At 36.7% G+C, this 20183-nt stretch overlaps 1 protein-coding gene across 3 annotated transcripts in view; it reads left to right on the top strand.

Moving 5' to 3' along the window:
* The window catches only part of mgat4a (alpha-1,3-mannosyl-glycoprotein 4-beta-N-acetylglucosaminyltransferase A), a 129899-nt gene that overhangs the window by 52201 nt on the left and 57515 nt on the right, over positions 1-20183 (top strand). For 2 of the 3 annotated variants that reach the window (XM_087267443.1, XM_087267444.1), the window contains exons 3-4: positions 4947-5114; positions 8927-9067. In XM_087267443.1, the coding sequence (XP_087123569.1) occupies positions 4947-5114; positions 8927-9067 (309 nt within the window). Of the gene's footprint in view, positions 1-4946; positions 5115-6922; positions 7044-8926; positions 9068-20183 lie in introns of those variants that run through there. The other variant, XM_087267445.1, reaches the window with a different exon arrangement.

Here is a 20183-nt window from a genome sequence, read left to right as displayed (position 1 = left end):
TCACTTCCTTTCTTTACTTCCTTCCTTTCTTTTTTTACTGCCTTTCTTTACTTCCTTCCTTTCTTTTTTTACTGCCTTTCTTTACTTCCTTCCTTCCTTCCTTCCCTTCATTTCCTCCTTCCTTCCTACCCTTTTATCACTTCCTTTCTTTACTTCCTTTCTTTTTTACTGCCTTTCTTTACTTCCTTCCTGCCTTCCTTTTCTTCTTTTCTTCATTCCTTGCTTCCTTTCCTCCTTCATTCCTTTGTTGTATTTCTCAATCTTTCTTTCTTTCTTTTTTCTTTCTTCCTTCCTTTTTACCTTCCTTTCATCGTTCCTTCCATCCTCTTTTCTTTATTTCTTTTCCTTCCTTTGTTTTACTTCTTTTCTTTACTTTCTTTCTTTCACTTTTTTTCTTCTTTCCCCATACCTTCTTTTTATTGTTCCTTCCATCCTCTCTTTCCTTTATTTTTTTCCTTTCTTTCTTTTCTTTCTTTATTTCCTACCTTCTTTCCTTCCTTTTTTCTTCCTCCTTCCCCTCCTTCTTTCCTTTCTTTTTTCTCTTACTTCATTTATTTACTTCCCTCCTCCCTCCTTTACTTTCTTTCTTTCTTTCTTTCTTCCTTCTTATTGTCCAGCCTTACTATAAACTTGCAATTACATGTTGACCACTTGCAGTTCTGACTCAGAATTGTGAATTGATGTTTTTTTTATAAGAAATTGTTCTGATATGCTAATTTAGTGTTAATGTAATATTTGTGCTTTTCTATAATCATCAAAGAACCCTGAATTTTTCCACATAAATATTTAAAGAAATAAAACGTGACATTATAGATGTTTTAAAGTCACTTTTGTTGCTGTCAACGAATACTTAAAAGTATTAATTGCTTTAAAAATAGAATGAATTAAAATCTCACACTACACTTTTGAATAGTGAAGGGAACATTTAGCAGACTCTCTTATCCAAAACAAGTTATGAGTGAGCTTCTATACATATTTACACCAAACATTTTTAATACACAAATTACTAGCCTATTAATTGGTGAGAGCATATGAAAAATTCCAAAAGAAGAAACAGAAAATCCACATTTAAAAAAAAAAACACCCATTCAAAAGCCAATTCTAAAGAAATCCATAAAGTGAAGTTAAAGATGAGTCAATAAAATGCCAAGCCAAGAAAAGAGGATATAAAACCTGCACTCGTGTTGCTAAAGGGAAAACCTAAAAAAGCTAAGATGCTGAATCCTAACAAAAGTCCTTCTTTAGCGAGATGAAGGGCTTGCTGGGAATGTAGACGCTCAGGACAAAAGAGAGATCAAGGAGAAAACCTGAGAGAAACTTGCTGAGGTCAAACAAGCAGTCATTCTTCCAGCCATCAAAGTAGAAGTTCAGAGCCATCAAGCTCTCGTCTCTGTCAAGAGAGCCTGACATTTCCACACGGACACAAATAAATACTCTTCTGGAAAATTGGACTTCAACATCCTCACTAAAATTGAACCGTAAGCAAGAAAATCAGACTTGATAGACTGTGGAAAAGGTTTTGTTTCAGTCAGTCAGTCTCTGTTGTGTGCTTGGCGAAGGTCTGCGATCCTTTCACATGCGTTAAACTCAATGCTGTGGTTTGACTTCTAGCATGTTGAGTCTGCAAATAAAGCAGGCGGTGTGCCCCCAGGCTAATCGGCTCTAACAGAGGGCTCTTCTCACTGGCTCTGCCTCAGACCACAGACTATCAGTCTTTATATTCTCCTCTCGCTTTTCTTCACGCTAAGCTCTAGTATGATAACCTTCCAGGAAGACCATGTTTCATAGAATGATGCAATCAAGCTCTGGTTTCTGAAAAAAGAAAAGCTTTTGCTGACTTCAGTCAAGCTTTCTTGACAGGCTGTTTTTATTCAACCTCAAACTCTGCATCTGTCAATAGCACCTTTCACACAGTGATACCGGTAAAAATCTGGAAAATTTCCGGAACGACTTTACTGGTAAATTTTAAAAAAGCGCTGTTCACACAGGCAAGGACGTTACGGAATTTTTCCAGAAAAGACCGTTCACTCATCCATTCCAAAATACCGGTAAATTCTGACATCATTCACCACAAATGAGCTTTAAACGGCTGCGCTTGTATTTGTAAACATTTGACTACATTACAAACTCTGTGGATGATCAGTATTGTGAACAACTTCGATGAAAACATATGGAGGATCACGATCGCATGTCAAGATGTTCATAATACACGGGCACACGCAAATCTTGAAGGTAAACAAACAGCGGCTTATCATAAGCATCTTATCGATTATTATTTACACAGTTGGCATTAAGAAGAACATATAAACGTTATCTGACTAACTTCTAGCAGCTAAATGTGTCTGGAAAAATATTCAAAGGCTTTTATTCTCATAAACCGCGCGGACGTGAATGCGTCTGACTGTTCTGATTGGCTAAAGCAGATGTCTCACGCCAGCACGTTCTAGACGTGCACGCGCACTTTCCGGCAATCTTCCTTTTGCGTTCACACAGCGCAGCATTTCGGCAAATTACCGGTAATGTTACAACTTCTCTTTCCGGAAAATAACCAGAACGAATTTACCGGTATTTTCAAAAAGGACCTGTTTACACCTACAACTTTCCGGAAAATTGCCGGTAATTTTCCGGAAAGGTCTGTATGTGTGAAAGGGGCTAGTGTTTGTTGATTTGAATATGGGCTTTGTACACATTGTAAGCAAATATTTGTAAATTAACAGTTTTATATTTTGTGATTCATGTTTTATTTATTTATTTATGATTTTTTTTGTTTGTAAAGCACTTGCGGGATGCATTTAGGTGGGTGTTTACACAACAATTAAAAGCAGAAACGTTTTTATTGTCTTTTTAGTTATTTATTCAACCGTAGCATTTCATCTCAGTGCCGAGAAAACTGCTTAGTTCCATAGTCACATGATGATAAAAAATAGGTCACATAGGTCAAGATGGATAACAAAACGTTTAAAGCTTATTAAAGCAAAATAATTATTCTTCATGGATAGCAAAAATCATGTTTTTGCCCAGGCAGTCTTAAACATATTTAGATAGATTAGCATATGTTTGCTCTGTAATATCACACTGTTACACACTATTGCTTCCCAAAACTATTGTTAATACATTCAAATATTTAGAATTGTAAACCTTTTCCTGGCTGCTGTAAAAAAACAAAAAAACAAATGCAAATAATGTGCAGCACAGTAAGGCTGGAATAGGGATGTTTTGTTTGCTTGCTTGAGGTTTCTCACATTTATTTTTTTTATTTTATTTTACATGTAAATGCTGTCAGTGATCACATATTTCCTGTTTCTTTTAGCTTTCCCTTTAATAAATGCCTTCCCTTAAGTTCAGGCACATTTAGAAATTGTGAAGATCGTTACTTATTTTTTGATTGGCAGACATTGTGGAATAAAAAGATTAAATGTACTTCTTATTTCACCTTGCCTGGGGCTTTTTTAAGATATATTATTTTCATTATTATGTATTTAATGTTTTGTTATTTAATTATTATTATATAAACTTTTTTATTGCACTTTTATTTTAAATACTCCAACTAAAGGGGCTTAATTTTTCACCCCAAAATTTAAATTTACTCACTCTTTACTGATCTTCAAGTGGTTTTCAACCTTTATAGGATTTGTTTTTTCTCTATAACACAAAAGTACGTATTTTGAAGAAAGCTGAACACCTGTAACCGTTGATATATAGATAGTAGGTTTGGACCCACTTGTGGCAGAATAAATAGTGTGTAGATTTTTATTTTTGCTTGAACTATCCATATAATTACCTAGTTATATCAGTTTGTATTGACATTTTAAGTTATGCTTAATAGGTTTAGGTTTTAATAGTTTTGAGCAAAAATTAATCATGATTAATTGTATCCAAAATAAAAGTTTGTTTCATAATATAATAATATATACTGTGCATGTTAATACACACATGCATGCATATATTTGAGAAAATGTTTTCTTTACATTTAGATATGTATGTATGTATGTATAGATGTATGTAAGTGTGTGTGTATATACAGTAGAAGTCAGAATTATTAGCCCCGCTTTTAATTTTTTTCTTCTTTTTGAAATATTTCCCAAATGATGTTTAACAGAGCAGGGAAATTTTCACAGTATGTCTGATAATATTTTTTCTTCTGGAGAAAGTCTTATTTGTTTTATTTCGGCTAGAATAAAAGCAGTTTTTAATTTTTTAAGAACCATTTTAAGGTCAAAATTATTAGCACCTTTTAGCTATATATTTTTTCCGATAGTCTACAGAACAAACCATCATTATACAATATCATATACAATATCTAATTACCCTAACCTGCCTAGTTTTAACCTAGTTAAGCCTTTTAAATGTCACTTTAGGCTGGATAGAAGTGTCTTGAAAAACATCTTGTCATATTATTTACTGTCATCATGACAAAGGTTATATAAATCAGTTATTAGAGATGAGTTATTAAAACTATTATGTGTAGAAATGTGTTGGAAAAAAATCTTCTCATGTATATGTCTGTATATATTTTACATGTATATGTTTATATATACTTTATATGTTTATGTCTATGTAACAAGATGTATTGCTTGTTGTAAAAATTTGTAATAATGCCAAAAAAATTCTCATTTGTGCATCTCCTTAGTTCCAGTCATTGTGGCTGGTGTATTCTGGGAAATCTCAGTTTCAAGGGATATCTAGCACTTCCCCTTAGCCCAAAGCACGTGAATGCGCAAAGTGAGGGGGAAGGGCTAAGGGGTATAATTTGGCCTAATTATGATTAATCTTCTCCAAACAATAGTTTTAATCTATTAGTTAACAAATGTTTTTATTTCAACTTTATTTTTCCTACTTTTTTATTTAGTTTTTTATACTTTACTCCCTTTCCTCCATTTATTCATATGATGATTGAAGCTTTGCATCAGTCTGACCTCACGTTATGTGTCTTCTTCTCTCTGTAGAAAAGTTGGTAGCGTATCAGAGGGAGTTTCATGCCCTGCGGGAGCGTCTGCGGGTGGCGGAGCACCGAACACTCCAGCGCTCCTCTGAACTCAATGCCATCCTGGAGCAGTTCAGACGAGCCATCGCAGAGACCAACGGCAGCAAAGATGCCCTCTCCAACTTCTCAGGTTAGTCACCATAAAGAAAGAGCTGTGTGTGTGTGTGTGTGTGTGTGTGTGTGTGTGTGTGTGTGTGTGTGCGTGCGTGCGTGCGTGCGTGCGTGCGTGCGTGCGTGCGTGCGTGCGTGCGTGCGTGCGTGCGTGCGTGCGTGCGTGCGTGCGTGCGTGCGTGCGTGCGTGCGTGCGTGTGTGTCATTCATCACATTACAATCGTATTTAAATTACTTTTCTAATGACATTGTCGGATTGTCAATATGTAATTTATTATTTGATTAAATTCTCAAAAATTTCAGTGTGTAGACAGTAGTTAATTATTTTTTTCCAGTACTTTTTTTTTTAAATAAATAACTTTTGTAATTTAAGTTATATATGTATATGTATGTGTATATGTTGTATATGTATAATTTTGAGGGATGAAAACAATAACAATGGATGCATTTCCTGTTTTATTTTTTGTTTTTTAATAATTTAAGTTCCACATTTTGAGAAATAATGTTACGATAGCTTGCATTTTAAGTGATACAAGTTTTTTTTTAAATTAATGACATCATATTTGTACTATCTGAATTTTCAGAAAATCAGTCGGACAATAAATTGACTCTGGTTCATCCCAATTAAAGATGTTGAATTCTCATGCAGTGTGACAAACTCCAAAAATGTCAAAAGTGTGTGCTCCGTCTTTGGTTTTTCACTTTCTGATATCGAATATAACTTGACACAGTCTAAAAAAGGCGGCGCAAACCATCATAAAAAAGAAATATGGGTGAAATCATGTGTAAACTACATGAATTTGAGCACTTTTATTCATTTATATTAAACTAAATTATGGCTCTTACAATATTTAACACATACTATATATTAAAATTCATGTGCAGCTGTGAGACGAATAAAACCTGTTGTTGAAAATTATGGATGGATGGATGGATGGATGGATGGATGGATGGATAGACGGACGGACAGATAGATAGATAGGTAGGCGGACAGATAGCTAGATAGATAGACGGACAGATAGATAAACTGATAGATATGTAGATAGATGGATGGATGGAAGGACGGATGGAAGGACGGACGGATGGATGGATGGATGGACGGATATAGACGGATAGATAGACGGACAGATAGATAGACAGATAGATAGATAGACAGATAGATAGACTGATAGATATGTAGATAGATGGATGGATGGAAGGACGGATGGAAGGACGGACGGATGGATGGATGGATGGACGGATATAGACGGATAGATAGACGGACAGATAGATAGACAGATAGATAGATAGACAGATAGATAGACTGATAGATATGTAGATAGATGGATGGATGGAAGGACGGATGGAAGGACGGATGGACGGATGGATGGATGGATGGATGGATGGATGGATGGATGGATATAGACGGATAGATAGATAGACGGATAGATAGATAGATAGATAGATAGATAGATAGATAGATAGATAGATAGATAGATAGATAGATAGATAGATAGATAGATAGATAGATAGATAGATAGACTGACCAATAGATAGATAGATAGACTGACCAATAGATAGACTGACCGATAGATAGACTGACCGATAGATAGACTGACCGATAGATAGATAGATAGATAGATAGATAGATAGATAGATAGATAGATAGATAGATAGATAGATAGATAGATAGATAGATAGATAGATAGACTGACCGATAGATAGACTGACCGATAGATAGACTGACCGATAGATAGATAGATAGATAGATAGATAGATAGATAGATAGATAGATAGATAGATAGATAGATAGATAGATAGATAGATAGATAGATAGATAGATAGACGGACGGACGGACGGACGGATGGACGGACGGACAGATAGATGGATATACGGACAGATGGATTGACTGACGGATGGACGGACGGACGGATGAATGGACGGACTGACAGATGGATTTCATGATTTGTGAGTGCTTCTCAATGGAGAAAAAATGTTTTACATAATAGTCAACATTTAAACATAATAATTAAAAAAATTAATTTCTAATAAATTAATTATTTAGTTTTTTTCCATGGTGACAATGCACAATGTTTTTCTACTTATTTTGCTAGATACTAATCTAAAGCTTCAAACTAAATTAATTGATATTGCTAGATGTTCATATACATGTTGATCAAAATACAGGCCCAAAAGTATGCCGATATTAGGAATTTATAATTTATTCATTTTTTTTACTTTATTAATACTTTAACAAAGATATATTTTACACCTAATGTTGTTATAATAATAATAATAATAATAATAATAATAATAATAATAATATCTGGATTCAAAATCTCCCAAATTGTATAATTATTATACCTCTAAATTTGTATTTATTAATTATGATTACTATTTTTTTTGTTTTTTTTTTGTTCTTTAACTAAACTCACGACACATTTAGGTTTGTTTATGTTTTTTGTAAAAGAAACTGGTGTCAACTGGTGCTTCATGGTAGTGAGTGAGTGCTCTTGTTTAAATTTGCTTTTTTTTTTTTTTTTTTTTTGCAAAAATTTGCTTTTTTTTTTTTTTTTTTTTTTGCAAAATACTGATAATGTACACTACCTGACAAAAGTCTTGTCATCTATCACAGTTTTAGTAAAAACAAATATTAACTTGACTGCTATTTGATCATTTAATATCAGAAGTAGCTTATATAAATGACAGAGCCCTCTAGATTACACTTATTTTACGAAAATAAAATATGATCATGCCTTGATTCTTAATTATTTAATCATGGCAGTAAGGTCTGACTTTGCTTAGACAAAAGTCTTGTCACTTAACAGAAATAATGTACATTATAGAATATAAAGTCAGGGTGCAGTGGAAAAATAATTAATTTTGTGTTTGACTCCAATGAGCTTGGAGGACTGCATCCATACATCTCTACAATGACTCAAATCACTTACTAATAAAGTCATCTGGAATGGCAAAGAAAGCGTTCTTGCAGGACTCCCAGAGTTCATCAACATTTTTTGGTTTCATCCTCAATGCCTCCTCCTCCATCTTACTCCAGACATGCTTAATAATGTTCATGTCTGGTGACTGGGCTGGCCAATCCCTGAGTACCGTGACCTTCTTTCCTTTAAGGAACTTTGATCTGGAGGCCAAAGTATGAGAAGGAGCGCTATCCTGCTAAAGAATTTGCCCTCCTGTGGTTTGTAATGTAATGGGCAGCACAAATGTCTTGATACCTCAACCATGATTTTCCCTTCACCAAACTTGACTGATTTCTCTAAGAATCTCGGGTCCATGTGGGTACCAATAGGTCTTCTGCAGTATCTGTGATGATTGAGATGCAGTTCAACAGATAATTCTTACTGCCACTTTTCCAAATGATCAACTAGAAGTCATTAATACCAGTTGTAAGAACAACAAATAATAACTTGACAAGACTTTTGGCAGTGTACGATCTTCACTGAGAGTCTTACTTTGCTTAAATGATCAGTTACACACATTTCATAACAACTATAGTCTATAAATAAATATCAGTATTTGGTTTAAAATATCATTTTAATATATTGTGCATATTGTCTTAATAACAAGCGTATTACTGTCTCATAAATAATAATAATAAATAAGAATATTGATTTTAATTAGAGTCGTCTCTGTATTATAACTTGAATGTTTCAGTTAAATAGATCTAAAAGTGTTATTTGTTGCATTGTTTGTTGCTTGCATCATTTCTTATTCGTGATAGCACATTAAGAGTAATAAAGATGCATAATGATTGCTTTCTAATCTAATTGTGATCCTCTAAATCACAATGCTAATGCATTCTGTGCTAACGCTTGTCTGGTTTCCTGCAGACGAGACTCAGAAGCTGTTGAAGGAGTTGGCTCACAGGAAGCCCCTTCAGGTGCCAAATATCTACCACCACCTGCCTCACCTGCTCAACAATGAAGGCAGTCTGCACCCAGCCGTACAGGTGGGACAGGGGCGAACCGGAGGTGAGCCAAACCGCTTACTGTTCATTAGCAATTCTCTAGCTCCAGCACTCACAGTAGATCCTGATCTCCATCTTATTAACTGACTGAAATGGCACTCTATACAAATCTCGAGGTTAAAGACCATAAACCATCACCGTTCATTGACTTTCCATTGTCCTTTAGCTCTCAGTTTAGTTCCCTTTGCTAATGCAAATTGGGGCTGTTCATTTAATCGAAAATCTGGTTTCGATTTCGATTACGGCTTCTAACGATTATGAAAAACCATTAATCGAGAGAAACGATTATTCCATCGTATACCGCCTCCTTTCCAGTTCCATGTGAAAGTGACTAAAAGATGTGCTGTAATGTAACTTCTGCAGCATGGGATGCGCATCATTCATATTTTTAAAAGCGCGAAAGAGCACGTGCTGTTGTGTGTGTGCGCGCTGCACTTAGCCTCGGAAAAGTATTGTGTGTGTGTGTGTGTTTGTGCGTGTTTGTGTGCGCGCGGTCTGCGCTCAGCCTCGGAAAGCAGAGCTTATGCACATCTAACCGTCTTAATGCGAGCGCTTTAATGGTCAATTACGTGCACGGTGTTTAGTGATCATTCATCAGGGTTCAACGCTAAAGATTTTTTCTACTGGTCCGATCAGGTCAGTGGTTCAGATTTTTACTTGCCCTACCAAAATTTTCACTGGCCCCACTAAAAAAAGGGAAGTTAATAGCTATTTTTAGAAACATATTTAAAATATGAGTGTGTCAAAAATAAAGTCTTTGAATCTAGAATTTCAATACTTCAAAACATGTTAATAAAAGTGTTATGCAAGCAAAAAGAGCAGAGGAAAATGTGGAGGTATTTTATTGCGGTTCAAAATTATTTAACAAAAGGTGGCTGACTTGTCCAACTGACGGCAAACTGTGCAAAACATCACTTTATTTTTTATTTTTTGTTGCATTGTTCACAAGACGTTAGAAACAGACATTTTCTTTTAGCCTTATAATTTGATGTTGCCGCCATGTTGCCGTCTCTTCGCTGTATTGGTTGTTACCAGGTTACGGAAAAAATAGCATGCTCAAAACATCAAATCACATAAGAGGAACCGAAAAGCAATATGGTCTTGACGACATCACAGAGAAGGAAGTGTTTTAAGACTTAAAAGAACAAACTTAAAATGCACGCAATTGACAAATAGTCGCAGACAAATAAAATGTTAGTGACAAGGCAGCACTGTCCCAATCGGGCCAGTAATGATTCTGTCTACTGTCCCAAGCGTCTCTCACGCTGGCCCTGGGCCACCGGGCAGTCCTTATTGTTGAGCCCTGATTCATATTAATCCTCATTTATGTAATAAACAAGTTGAGAATCAAAAGACACGTGAAAGAGAAACCATATTGGAGCCGCACTATTCTTAAAGTGACAGCGATATTCCTGCTGTTTTTATTATTAATCAAACATCAAAAGGACAAAATCCACTCGCTGCTCTTGACTGAAGGACTTATGTAGTTAAAGTTTTTTTCTTACAGTGAAGATGCTTAAAGCACAGTTTAAACAGAACAGATTTAATATCTCATTTCAAATAACTGATTTATTTTATCTTCGCTATGATGACAGCATATTATATTTTACTAGATATTCTTCAAGATACTAGTATTCAGCTTAAAGTGAGATTCAAAGGCTTAAAGGTGCAGTAGGTGATCTTTCACAATGCTAACAGCTTAGCATACATCTCTGAATCACAGTCCCTCCCCTGCTGTCTAGAGCCACGCCTCCTTGAACAGCAAAAGAACCCTCTCTCATGTGTTAAGGCTGATTTATACTTCTGCGTCAAACACCGGCGTATGCTACGGCGCTGACGCATAGCCCTTCGCCGTGGCCATCGCCGTCACTGACGTGCACCTCTCAAAAAATGTAACTACACGTCGCAACGACGCGTAGCGTAAGCTCTGTGATTGGTCGGCTTGGTAGCGCTGACGAGTCTGGGCGGGACCGAGAGCCGCGCGAGCGATTGTTTACAAGTGTGGAGTCCCGTGAAGGAGCTCCGGATGGAAAGTTTTGTTCTGTGTTTACCTCATTGTTAAAGTTGTTGCACGTCCGCCGGTTCCTGCCTCAAAATGAGCGAGTTTGAGCCACTTGTACATCCCGGAAGTGATCAGGAAATGCAAAAAAGTAGCGAAGAAACTCGACACAGAGACAGATGAACACCTCACTGCCAACTAGCGTTTCGGAAGTGTTAATGCAGACCAACAGAGACAGCGCGCAGAAGTATAAATGCACAGCCACGCGCGTTGCCTGCGCCGTGGGTTACGCCGGTCACCCGACGCAGAAGTATAAATCAGGCTTTAAAAGCGACTAGTGCTTGTCCGCGGGGGTGCAAGCCAAACTGACATGCTATTTCAGAGTGAATATTTAGAGTTGCATGGTAAACAATATAGGGAGAGACTAGGCGTAATAGCGCTATTTACTTGTGTTTTGTTGTTAAACTAATTAAAATCTACACTATAGATGCTGTAAAAGGTCCCAATGAAACTGAAAATAGTCTAATCAATCTTTTATCGGAAGATTTTAGTGGCTGAACAACACTTCTGTGAAGATATAACCCGTTTGTAACAACAACATCACATCAGTTGCATGAAGCTAAAACAGTTTTAAAACAAAACATTACCTTTCTAAGAGAAATCCTTTCATCCTTTCCCCAGCATGCAAAGGTAACTCCAATATTGATTCAGGTTTTTAAAAAGTTTTGATTCAGCAGGTTTTTGCCGATCTCGCGGGCGCGCGTGCCCTCTCTTGTGAATGCGCAGCACCAACATGGGTCGGCGGAGCTGCGTACAAACGCCTGCGCAGTTGTTCAAATCTGCATTTGCTGACAGACAGTCTGACCTGCTAATCGGAATTATGAGAGATGATGGTCCGACTCTATTTAATTGGATGAACATTTTTTAGTTCTATGCCTTACCCAAAATATAAAAATACATATAAATACAATTAGATCATTTACTGTAATCGTTACTGTTAGACTGTGAAGAGACTTTCAACCAGCACAACAAAAAATGCTTCTGAAGACAATCACCTACTGCAGTGGTTCTCAAAGTGGGGGTCGGGACCCCTTGAGGGGTTGCGGAACAATGAAGGGGGGGGGGGGGGTCGCCTGGTGATTTCCAAAAATCTACTTATTATTATTATTAGACCATAAAAATTACCATATTTTATCCATAACCAACTGAAGAGAAAAAAACAGTAGTTTATAGTTACTATAGTAGCTTATTTACTTGTTCTATTGGATTGCGACCCCTGGGGTAAATACATTATTTTAAAGACACAGCAATAGCGTCAGATGCAGCAGATTGATTTTATAACACCAGGTTAGACTTTCTGGCCCATTTACAGCACTGAAATGCATTTAAAAAATTAAACGAAGAATAGACTTTGGTCTATTGGTGTGTGTGTGCGCCATTGCATGCAAGTTTTCTGTATTTATAACCACCTCAGGGGATATTGGGGGTCGCGAGTCACTGGTATTGTTATTTTAGGGGTGGCGTGCTGAAAAGTTTGGGAACCCCTGACCTACTGCACCTTTAATTAGAGTAAATAGGCAAGTCATTATGTAACAGTAGTTTCTTCTGCAGACATTAAAAAATATATATTGCTTAAGGGGGCTAAAAATATTGAGCTTTTAAAATAGGTTTCAAAATATTTAAACCCGATTTTTTTTCTAGCTGAAATAAAACAAAAAAGCCTTTCTCCAGAATAAAAAATATTATAGGTAATACTGTAAAATATTGCTCTGTTAAACATAATTTGGGAAATATTTATATTTATATAAAATTCACTGTAGGGCGAATAATTTTGACTTCAACTGATATTCGTTTTGAATAATCGTGATTACAATTATGACCAAAATAATCGTGATTATGATTTTCCCCATAATCGAGCAGCCCTAATGCTAATCACTGCTAAGGCTCAGAGCTGCCATGTGAGGTTTGTTTTTCAGCCTCCATTACTCACATTTTCACCCAAACATCAGGGTGTTGCTGTGTGTCTTGTCCTTGCTTGTCGTATTGTGTTACACGGCTGTTCTCCACAGCTGTCAGAGACCTGCACAAACACAGAAGAAGTGATTTCTGCATTCACTGTGTTAAAGAACTGAAATTACATTCAAATTATAGACAGATTTAGACAGACTTTTTTTCTTTGAACGTGGCTGTAGTTGACATTATTAAGGGTGGAACTTCGTATTTGGTTAACGGAGAGAGAATACTGAGAATAAAGAAGTCATTGCAGCTCTTGATGGGACGTTCTGGAGAATGGCTCCAAAATGTGTTTTTGGTCATGGATTGCAGTTGATAGCTAAACAGAAACCGTGCTGTGTGTGCAGTTGACTGAATGGATTCACCATTGTTACACCAGTGTTACAGGAGCTAGGCTATATCGGTGGATTAAGTATAAAAATGAAATACTTTTCTAAGAAAATATGACTGCATTGCTGTTTTGTAGTCCATTCATAGGGCAATCTGTCTGTTCATCCATCTGTCAATCTGTCCATCCGTCCATCCATGGGTCTATCCATATCATCTTATTTTATCCATCCATCCGTCAGTCAATGCATCGATCCATCTGTCAAATCATCCATTGGGCAACCTGTCTGTCAATCCATCAATTCATCCATCCATCTGTCTTTCCATTCATTGGACAATTCGTCCATCTGTCCATCAATCATTCCATCCATGCCATCTCATTCTATCCATCCATCCGTCAGTCAATCCATTCATCCGTCCGTCCATCTATCTGTCCATCCATTTGTCTATCTATCTGTCTATCTGTCTGTCTGTCTGTCTGTCTGTCCGTCGTCCATTTGGCAATCCATCCATTCATCCATTCATCCATCCATCCATCCATCAATCCATCTGTCCATCTATCCGTCCGTCCATCCAATCCATCCATCCATCTATCCAACCGTCTGTCCATCTATCGGGCAATCTGGCCATCCATTTATTCATCAGGCAATCTGTCCATCTGTCAATCCATCGGTCCATCCATCTCATTCCATCCATGTGAGTTTGTCACAGGGGCATAAATGAAATGTTGCTGAATAAAATTAACTGTCGAACAGCAGTTAAAGTGAAACACCTGAAACGACATGAAGCTCTAAAGAAAACATTGGATAGTGTGGTTATATAATGACGTTATTTGATCTATTTACTATAACATGAAAAATGGGAACATGAAAGGACTATTTACTGATATCCATGTAAACATAGTCAATGCAAACGAATGTCAAAATAAAAGGCTGCTGTGACTGACCCGGTTGTTTATCTGAGCATATGGGCAAATCAAATAGAGCTGGTAGGGTTGTTTTTTTTTTTTTTTTTTTTTTTTTTTTTTTTTTTTTTTTTTGGAAGCTGAAACCCACCCATGCTCTTTTCCCACCTCCTGCAAAACCCACAGTCGCCCCTCTCCTGCTGGCTAACCGTAATCTCGACCTCCTTATTCCACTCTGTCTGTGTGGTTCGTGCCTGTGCCTGCGGTCCCGTGCTTCTCAATGAAATTGTGGCTTATGAGAAGCTATTTTTAGAGCTGTAAATGGGGACGACATCTTCTGTCCAGACCCTAGAGACTGAGCACCATATCTCATACTCGGAGACACCACAGACTGATAAAGAATTGGATTTTGTGGCATTTCTTTTAACATTCGCTAATTTAATTTAACTAATTAATAGCGGACTTATACATTTTTTAAAAGCAAGTGTCAGATTCAGAAAAGGAAAATTATTTAAGAAAATGTTATTTATTGTTTAGACCGAACGTCTCTAAATGTCATAAGGTGTAAATATAATTGTTTTATTTTTGGCAGCTGCTAATTGTTTTATTATATATTTTGATACAATTCTTGATATTGATATCGACACTTTATCTTCCTGAAATATTTTTTAATTTTCTATTTATTATTATTTTTTATTTAAATTTATTTTGTATTAGTTAATTATTTATTTTTGATCACTGTACATAAATTAGTTTTAAAATGAGCTTTTAAGCATTTTTATTAAAGTTTTTAATGAAATAAATTATTATTAACCCTTTGAATGCCACTCTACCAAACGATTGACCGTATTTTGATTGTTTTAAATAATGACTGTTGAAGTCATTTAAAGAATGACTGTTTTAAATAATAGTTTACACACACAACATTGTTGGTTTACATAATTTCAAACAAACATAATCCTGTTGGACTACTACACTTGATTTTGATTTTATTGTTAAAAAAAAGCACAAATATATGTTAAATGAGAATCTGGAATATTTTATGGCATAATTAAACCAAAAAAAAGGTGATTTTAGTATTCAAATTTTTTTTTTTGATTTTGATTTTTTTTTTCATAAATTGGTCTTACACCTCATATTTACAGATTTTTCATAGTATATATAATAAGTCCTGTACTTTTACCATAAACCGACATGTCAACCATTTGGTAGAGGTTCAAATTTTAAACATTATGGAATGTGTTGGGGGAAAAAAGCATTGAGTATGTTAATTAGCGACATAAGGAGTTAAGAAATGCAATCCGAACATATTTTTCTTGGTGGGGTAGTAAAAATACGTTGAGATTGTAATTGTTTTCTTTTTTATATAGACAAGCAATGTTTTTAATATATTTTAATAGAGTTGTTGACTTCTTATTTTCCTAAAATGTACTTTATTATTTTTTTAATTTCTGCGTACATTGGTTCTAGGCAGTGGCGTAGTGGACGGGCCCGCAGGACATGCACCGTGGGGGGGCCCCGCGTGATTAGGGGGCCCTGTGTCTTTGCGATTTTCAATAATTGAAAATTTGGCAACCGCAATAATCAAACCCCTGGGAACAACTGAGGTTGGAACCAAAGTTCACATGTCTGTGTTCTCTGAACTCCTCTCAAGCGGTGGACTACTTCATTCTGATTGCTTGCCACCGAACCGCGTCATAGCTCATTACCATATAGTTGACTTGATTTCAACTCTCCTCGACGCCCACACTGAAAAAGACGCACCGCGCTGCTCCTCGCCGCCGGTTCTCATTGAAAATGAATGACTTACGGCTACTTTGACGCTCTCTCTATTTCGGTGTCAGTTTGTGATTGCTCCTCAGTTTGTGAAGGCTTCCCCGCATTGTCACACCACCTTCCCCACTCCTCAATTTATGATCGCTTCCTCGTCGCTCCACTGATTCCCCCCATCCCCTGAGTTTGTTATCGCTCCACACTGCTCAATGAATACAAACCTAACAGATCACTCAGATCATTACCATCATATAAACTAAAAATTCCAAGAGTTCAGTCAAAGCAGGGTGAATCAGCTTTTAGCTACTACACGCCCGCTGCTGAAATCAGCTTGCAGACATGATCAGATGTGCTCCAACATTAGGCACATACAAGTCAAGACTGAAAACACATCTGTTTAGCTGTGCCTTTACTGAATGAGCACTGTGCTACGTCCCACATATCACACTATAACGACATTCTTTTTTTTTTATTTCATTCTTTTATAACCTGTTTTAACACATTTTTATCTGTTTTTAATCATTTTATTATTTGTTTTTATTTTTTTGTACTTGTCTCGTTTATTCCTGTGTATGTAAAGCACTTTGAATTACCACTGTGTGTGAAATGTGCTATATAATTAAACTTGCATTGCCTACTTTATTTTATTTTTTATTTAAATAAAAAATATATATATATTTTTTATTTATTTTTAAATTATTTTAATTAGATTTATTGGAGTTATTTATATAATTTTACATCACTTTATTTTGAAATGAGCATTTTAGCACTTATAATAATATTTTTTAATGACACAGAAAAATAAAATATTCTTAAATAAAAATATCTTGAGACTTTATTTAGGGTGTTTTTAGGTCGGATGTATCTTAAATAAATATTAAAAATTAAATAATGACAAAACCATTTTATAAAAGACCCTTGACACGCAAGAGGCCACAGCTTGTGCATAATATGTTGGGGTCTCGGAGTTTGCTGAGGGAGTCCCTGAAAGGTGGATTGAACAATGAAAAGAGGTCTGAAAAGTTTGACAGGTTTGTTTGAGAGACGCTCGCATGAGAAAATGAAAATGTTCAACAATACAGAGCTTCAATGAAACCCCCCACTGTGTCAAGCACACTCTTTTTTTTTTCTCTCTCCTCAGTAAAGCACTGCAACTTCCCCAGAGACCGTTGGTATATAGAAACCAATGTAGTTTAGTCTCAAGGCACGTTGAACGTCTTTCTCAAAAGAGATGCGTACAGGCTTCATTCTGCTGCAGCGAGTGAAGAAAGAGCATTCTGGGAGAATGATGCGGCTCAGCGTCTCTTTATGTAAGCGATCGCCCGAAGGCCAAACGCTGCTTTGTGAAAGAGAAGAGGTGGCGTAGGAGCGGATGACTTGTGTTGAATGCACATTAACTTAAAAACATGCCATTTTTTTCATACATTCTTCAGTTTTTTTTGCTTTCTCAAGTACTTTACCACTGTCTGATACCCTTCCTCTCCTCTATGCTTCTCTGTCTCTCCTCTTTGATCCTCAGCCTACTTTACTCCTTCAGCACGTGGTGTTCCCTCTCAAAACACACTTCTGCTTTGCAGTGGGAAGCTGTGCAAAACGAGGACATATTTTACTAGCTTCTCTGTGGTGCTGATGAAGTGTGACAGAGCTTCTGTCAAGACTGTCACTCAAATCAGTTCACACACACACACACACACACACACACACACACACACACACACACACACACACACACACACACACACACACACCAGTGGCGCCCCCAGAAAATTTTCTTAGGGGTGGCCAGAAGAGGCCGCACCAAATCTTGGGGTGGCACACAAAAAAAATTATGAAATCAGTGTAATGTTATATTTTTATGTTGGTAAATGTAATAATGTAGTTTTTTTTCATTTAATTAATTCTTCTTGAAATATTGCTATTTATTCCTTGAAGTAATTCAGGAAGTACATGTGCAAACCAAATACAAATCTATGTTTAGTTTAAAAACACTTTTCATATATATATATATATATATATATATATATATATATATATATATATATATATATATATATATATATATATATACTGTATAAATAACTTTTTACGTGCTTTTATTGTACATCATACGGTATATGCCATGTCTAAAATTAATGAAGATTAATGAGTTTATTATTCCCAGAGATGGGTTGCTGCTGGAAGGGCATCCACTGTGTAAAAATGTGCTAGATAAGTTGGCGGTTCATTCCACTGTGGCAACCCTGGATTAATAAAGGGACTAAGCCGAAAAGAAAATGAATGAAAGAATAATGAGTTTATTAATTACCCAAACAAATGATCAAACTGAAACAAGAAGGCATTACTATATACACACTCACTATACTTAATAATATCATTTATCCATATTACTTTTTGAGCCATTTTATTAATGCAGCTTCTTCTATTGATATACTGTACCTTAAGGTGAATATTAAATTGCCATTGCTGTCTATTAAAGGTGTGTGCGTGCTGTCAACGACGATCGGGGAGGGTAGTGGTGGTTCTAGTTTAAATGACACCTTGGGCGAACCACCCTATACACCCCACCTCCCTTGAATTGTTAGATTTGTTATTCAATAAATATAACAATTTCTTTATATTTATTTCATTATTATTTATATACTATTATTATTCTGAATAAATAACAGAAATCAATCCTAAATATTACTGGAAAAGAACAACTGGAGTGATATGCCAAGATCACTTAAGAAACCTTTTGCATGAAAATTAATTATGACAATTCTAAAAAATACAAAAAATGTATTATAGAATTATCTGTGGTCTTAGACGAGATCATGGCTGAGAAATCATGTTATGAAGTCTTACCTCCCTGACTCATTATCCCTCTTTCTGCTTTAAAGGCATGCTTAGTGAAAGTAACATCATCATCATCATCATCATATTATATAAACTTTAGTCGACTTTCACCTCTGCACAAAAGGCTGTTACTGCGTTTCACGGCGCGTGAGCGGCACCTATTTTGTCGGCGTGCATGCAAACAACCAACCGGGATTCACACAGGAGTGCGTGAGGCGCGCGGGAATGGTTTTCTGCGCGCATGCGTCAGTTTGCTTTCACCAGCATTCAGCATTGAACCAGCACTAAGGGGGAGAGACAATGAATCAGCTACATCAGTAACACCAACAATAATTTAGTGGCTGCATTTTATTTATTTAAACGTTGTGGATTTACAAGTACATAATGTCAACAGCAAAATTATATTGGGGTGGCCAAAGGGGTGGCCAGAGTTTACCGAGGAGTGGCCATGGCCACCCCTGGCCACCCCTTGGGGGCGCCCCTGACACACACACACACACACACACACACACACACACACACACACACACACACACACACACACACACACACACACACTCTGCTCTCCTGAAAAATGAGTTCGTTTTCAGATCCAGTAGTATCTGGATGCAGCCTTTATGATGCAAGCTGAGACTGCATCACTCAGCGATGCAATGTCAGACACAATGCACTCAAATGGAGGTAGTGACGTCACTGTGACGGGTAGGGTTAGGGGTGTGGTTAGGTGAGCCCATTAAAAAGCATTGGATGCAGCCCAGATTGCACTGCCACCAGGTCTGCAGCCAGACCCCTCTCTTCAGATCACTAACAGGATTTTGTATCAGTTAGGAATGCTCATAATAATCAATCAATCAGCCGAAAGAGTGCGTTTTTAACCAATTAATGGTATTAGTTAAGCGATTAAAAAAAAAAAAATTACTTTAAATATTTTTTAAGTTTGGCTGCGTAAGGGGCCGATCACTCCGAACGCATTATTTTGCGTAGAGACGGCCATATTTTGAATTGTTTACTAACGACCGAGAACTAGGAATGCACATTTCGGTTAATTTTGCCAACTGTCAAGCCCTTCTCGTTAACCAAATCTCAAACGTTAGCTGGTCAGATTAATATTAACTTGGATGACTGGATCCAAGACCAGCGACGAGATGATCCCAAGGATTCCATATCCGGGACCAGGCCATATCCTGAGCTGCTGCTGTGCTGATGGTCGTGGGGAGTGGAGAACATGTGTCTGATTCCAGCGACGCTCCAGGGACAGACAAGTCTTCG

Source organism: Danio rerio, chromosome 9 (genome assembly GCF_052040795.2).
Source record: "Danio rerio strain M-AB ecotype USA chromosome 9, GRCz13ab, whole genome shotgun sequence".
NCBI classification, from domain to species: Eukaryota; Metazoa; Chordata; class Actinopteri; order Cypriniformes; family Danionidae; genus Danio; species Danio rerio.
The sequence above is the reverse complement of the archived record's forward strand: the minus strand, read 5'-3'. Positions and strand labels throughout refer to the sequence as shown.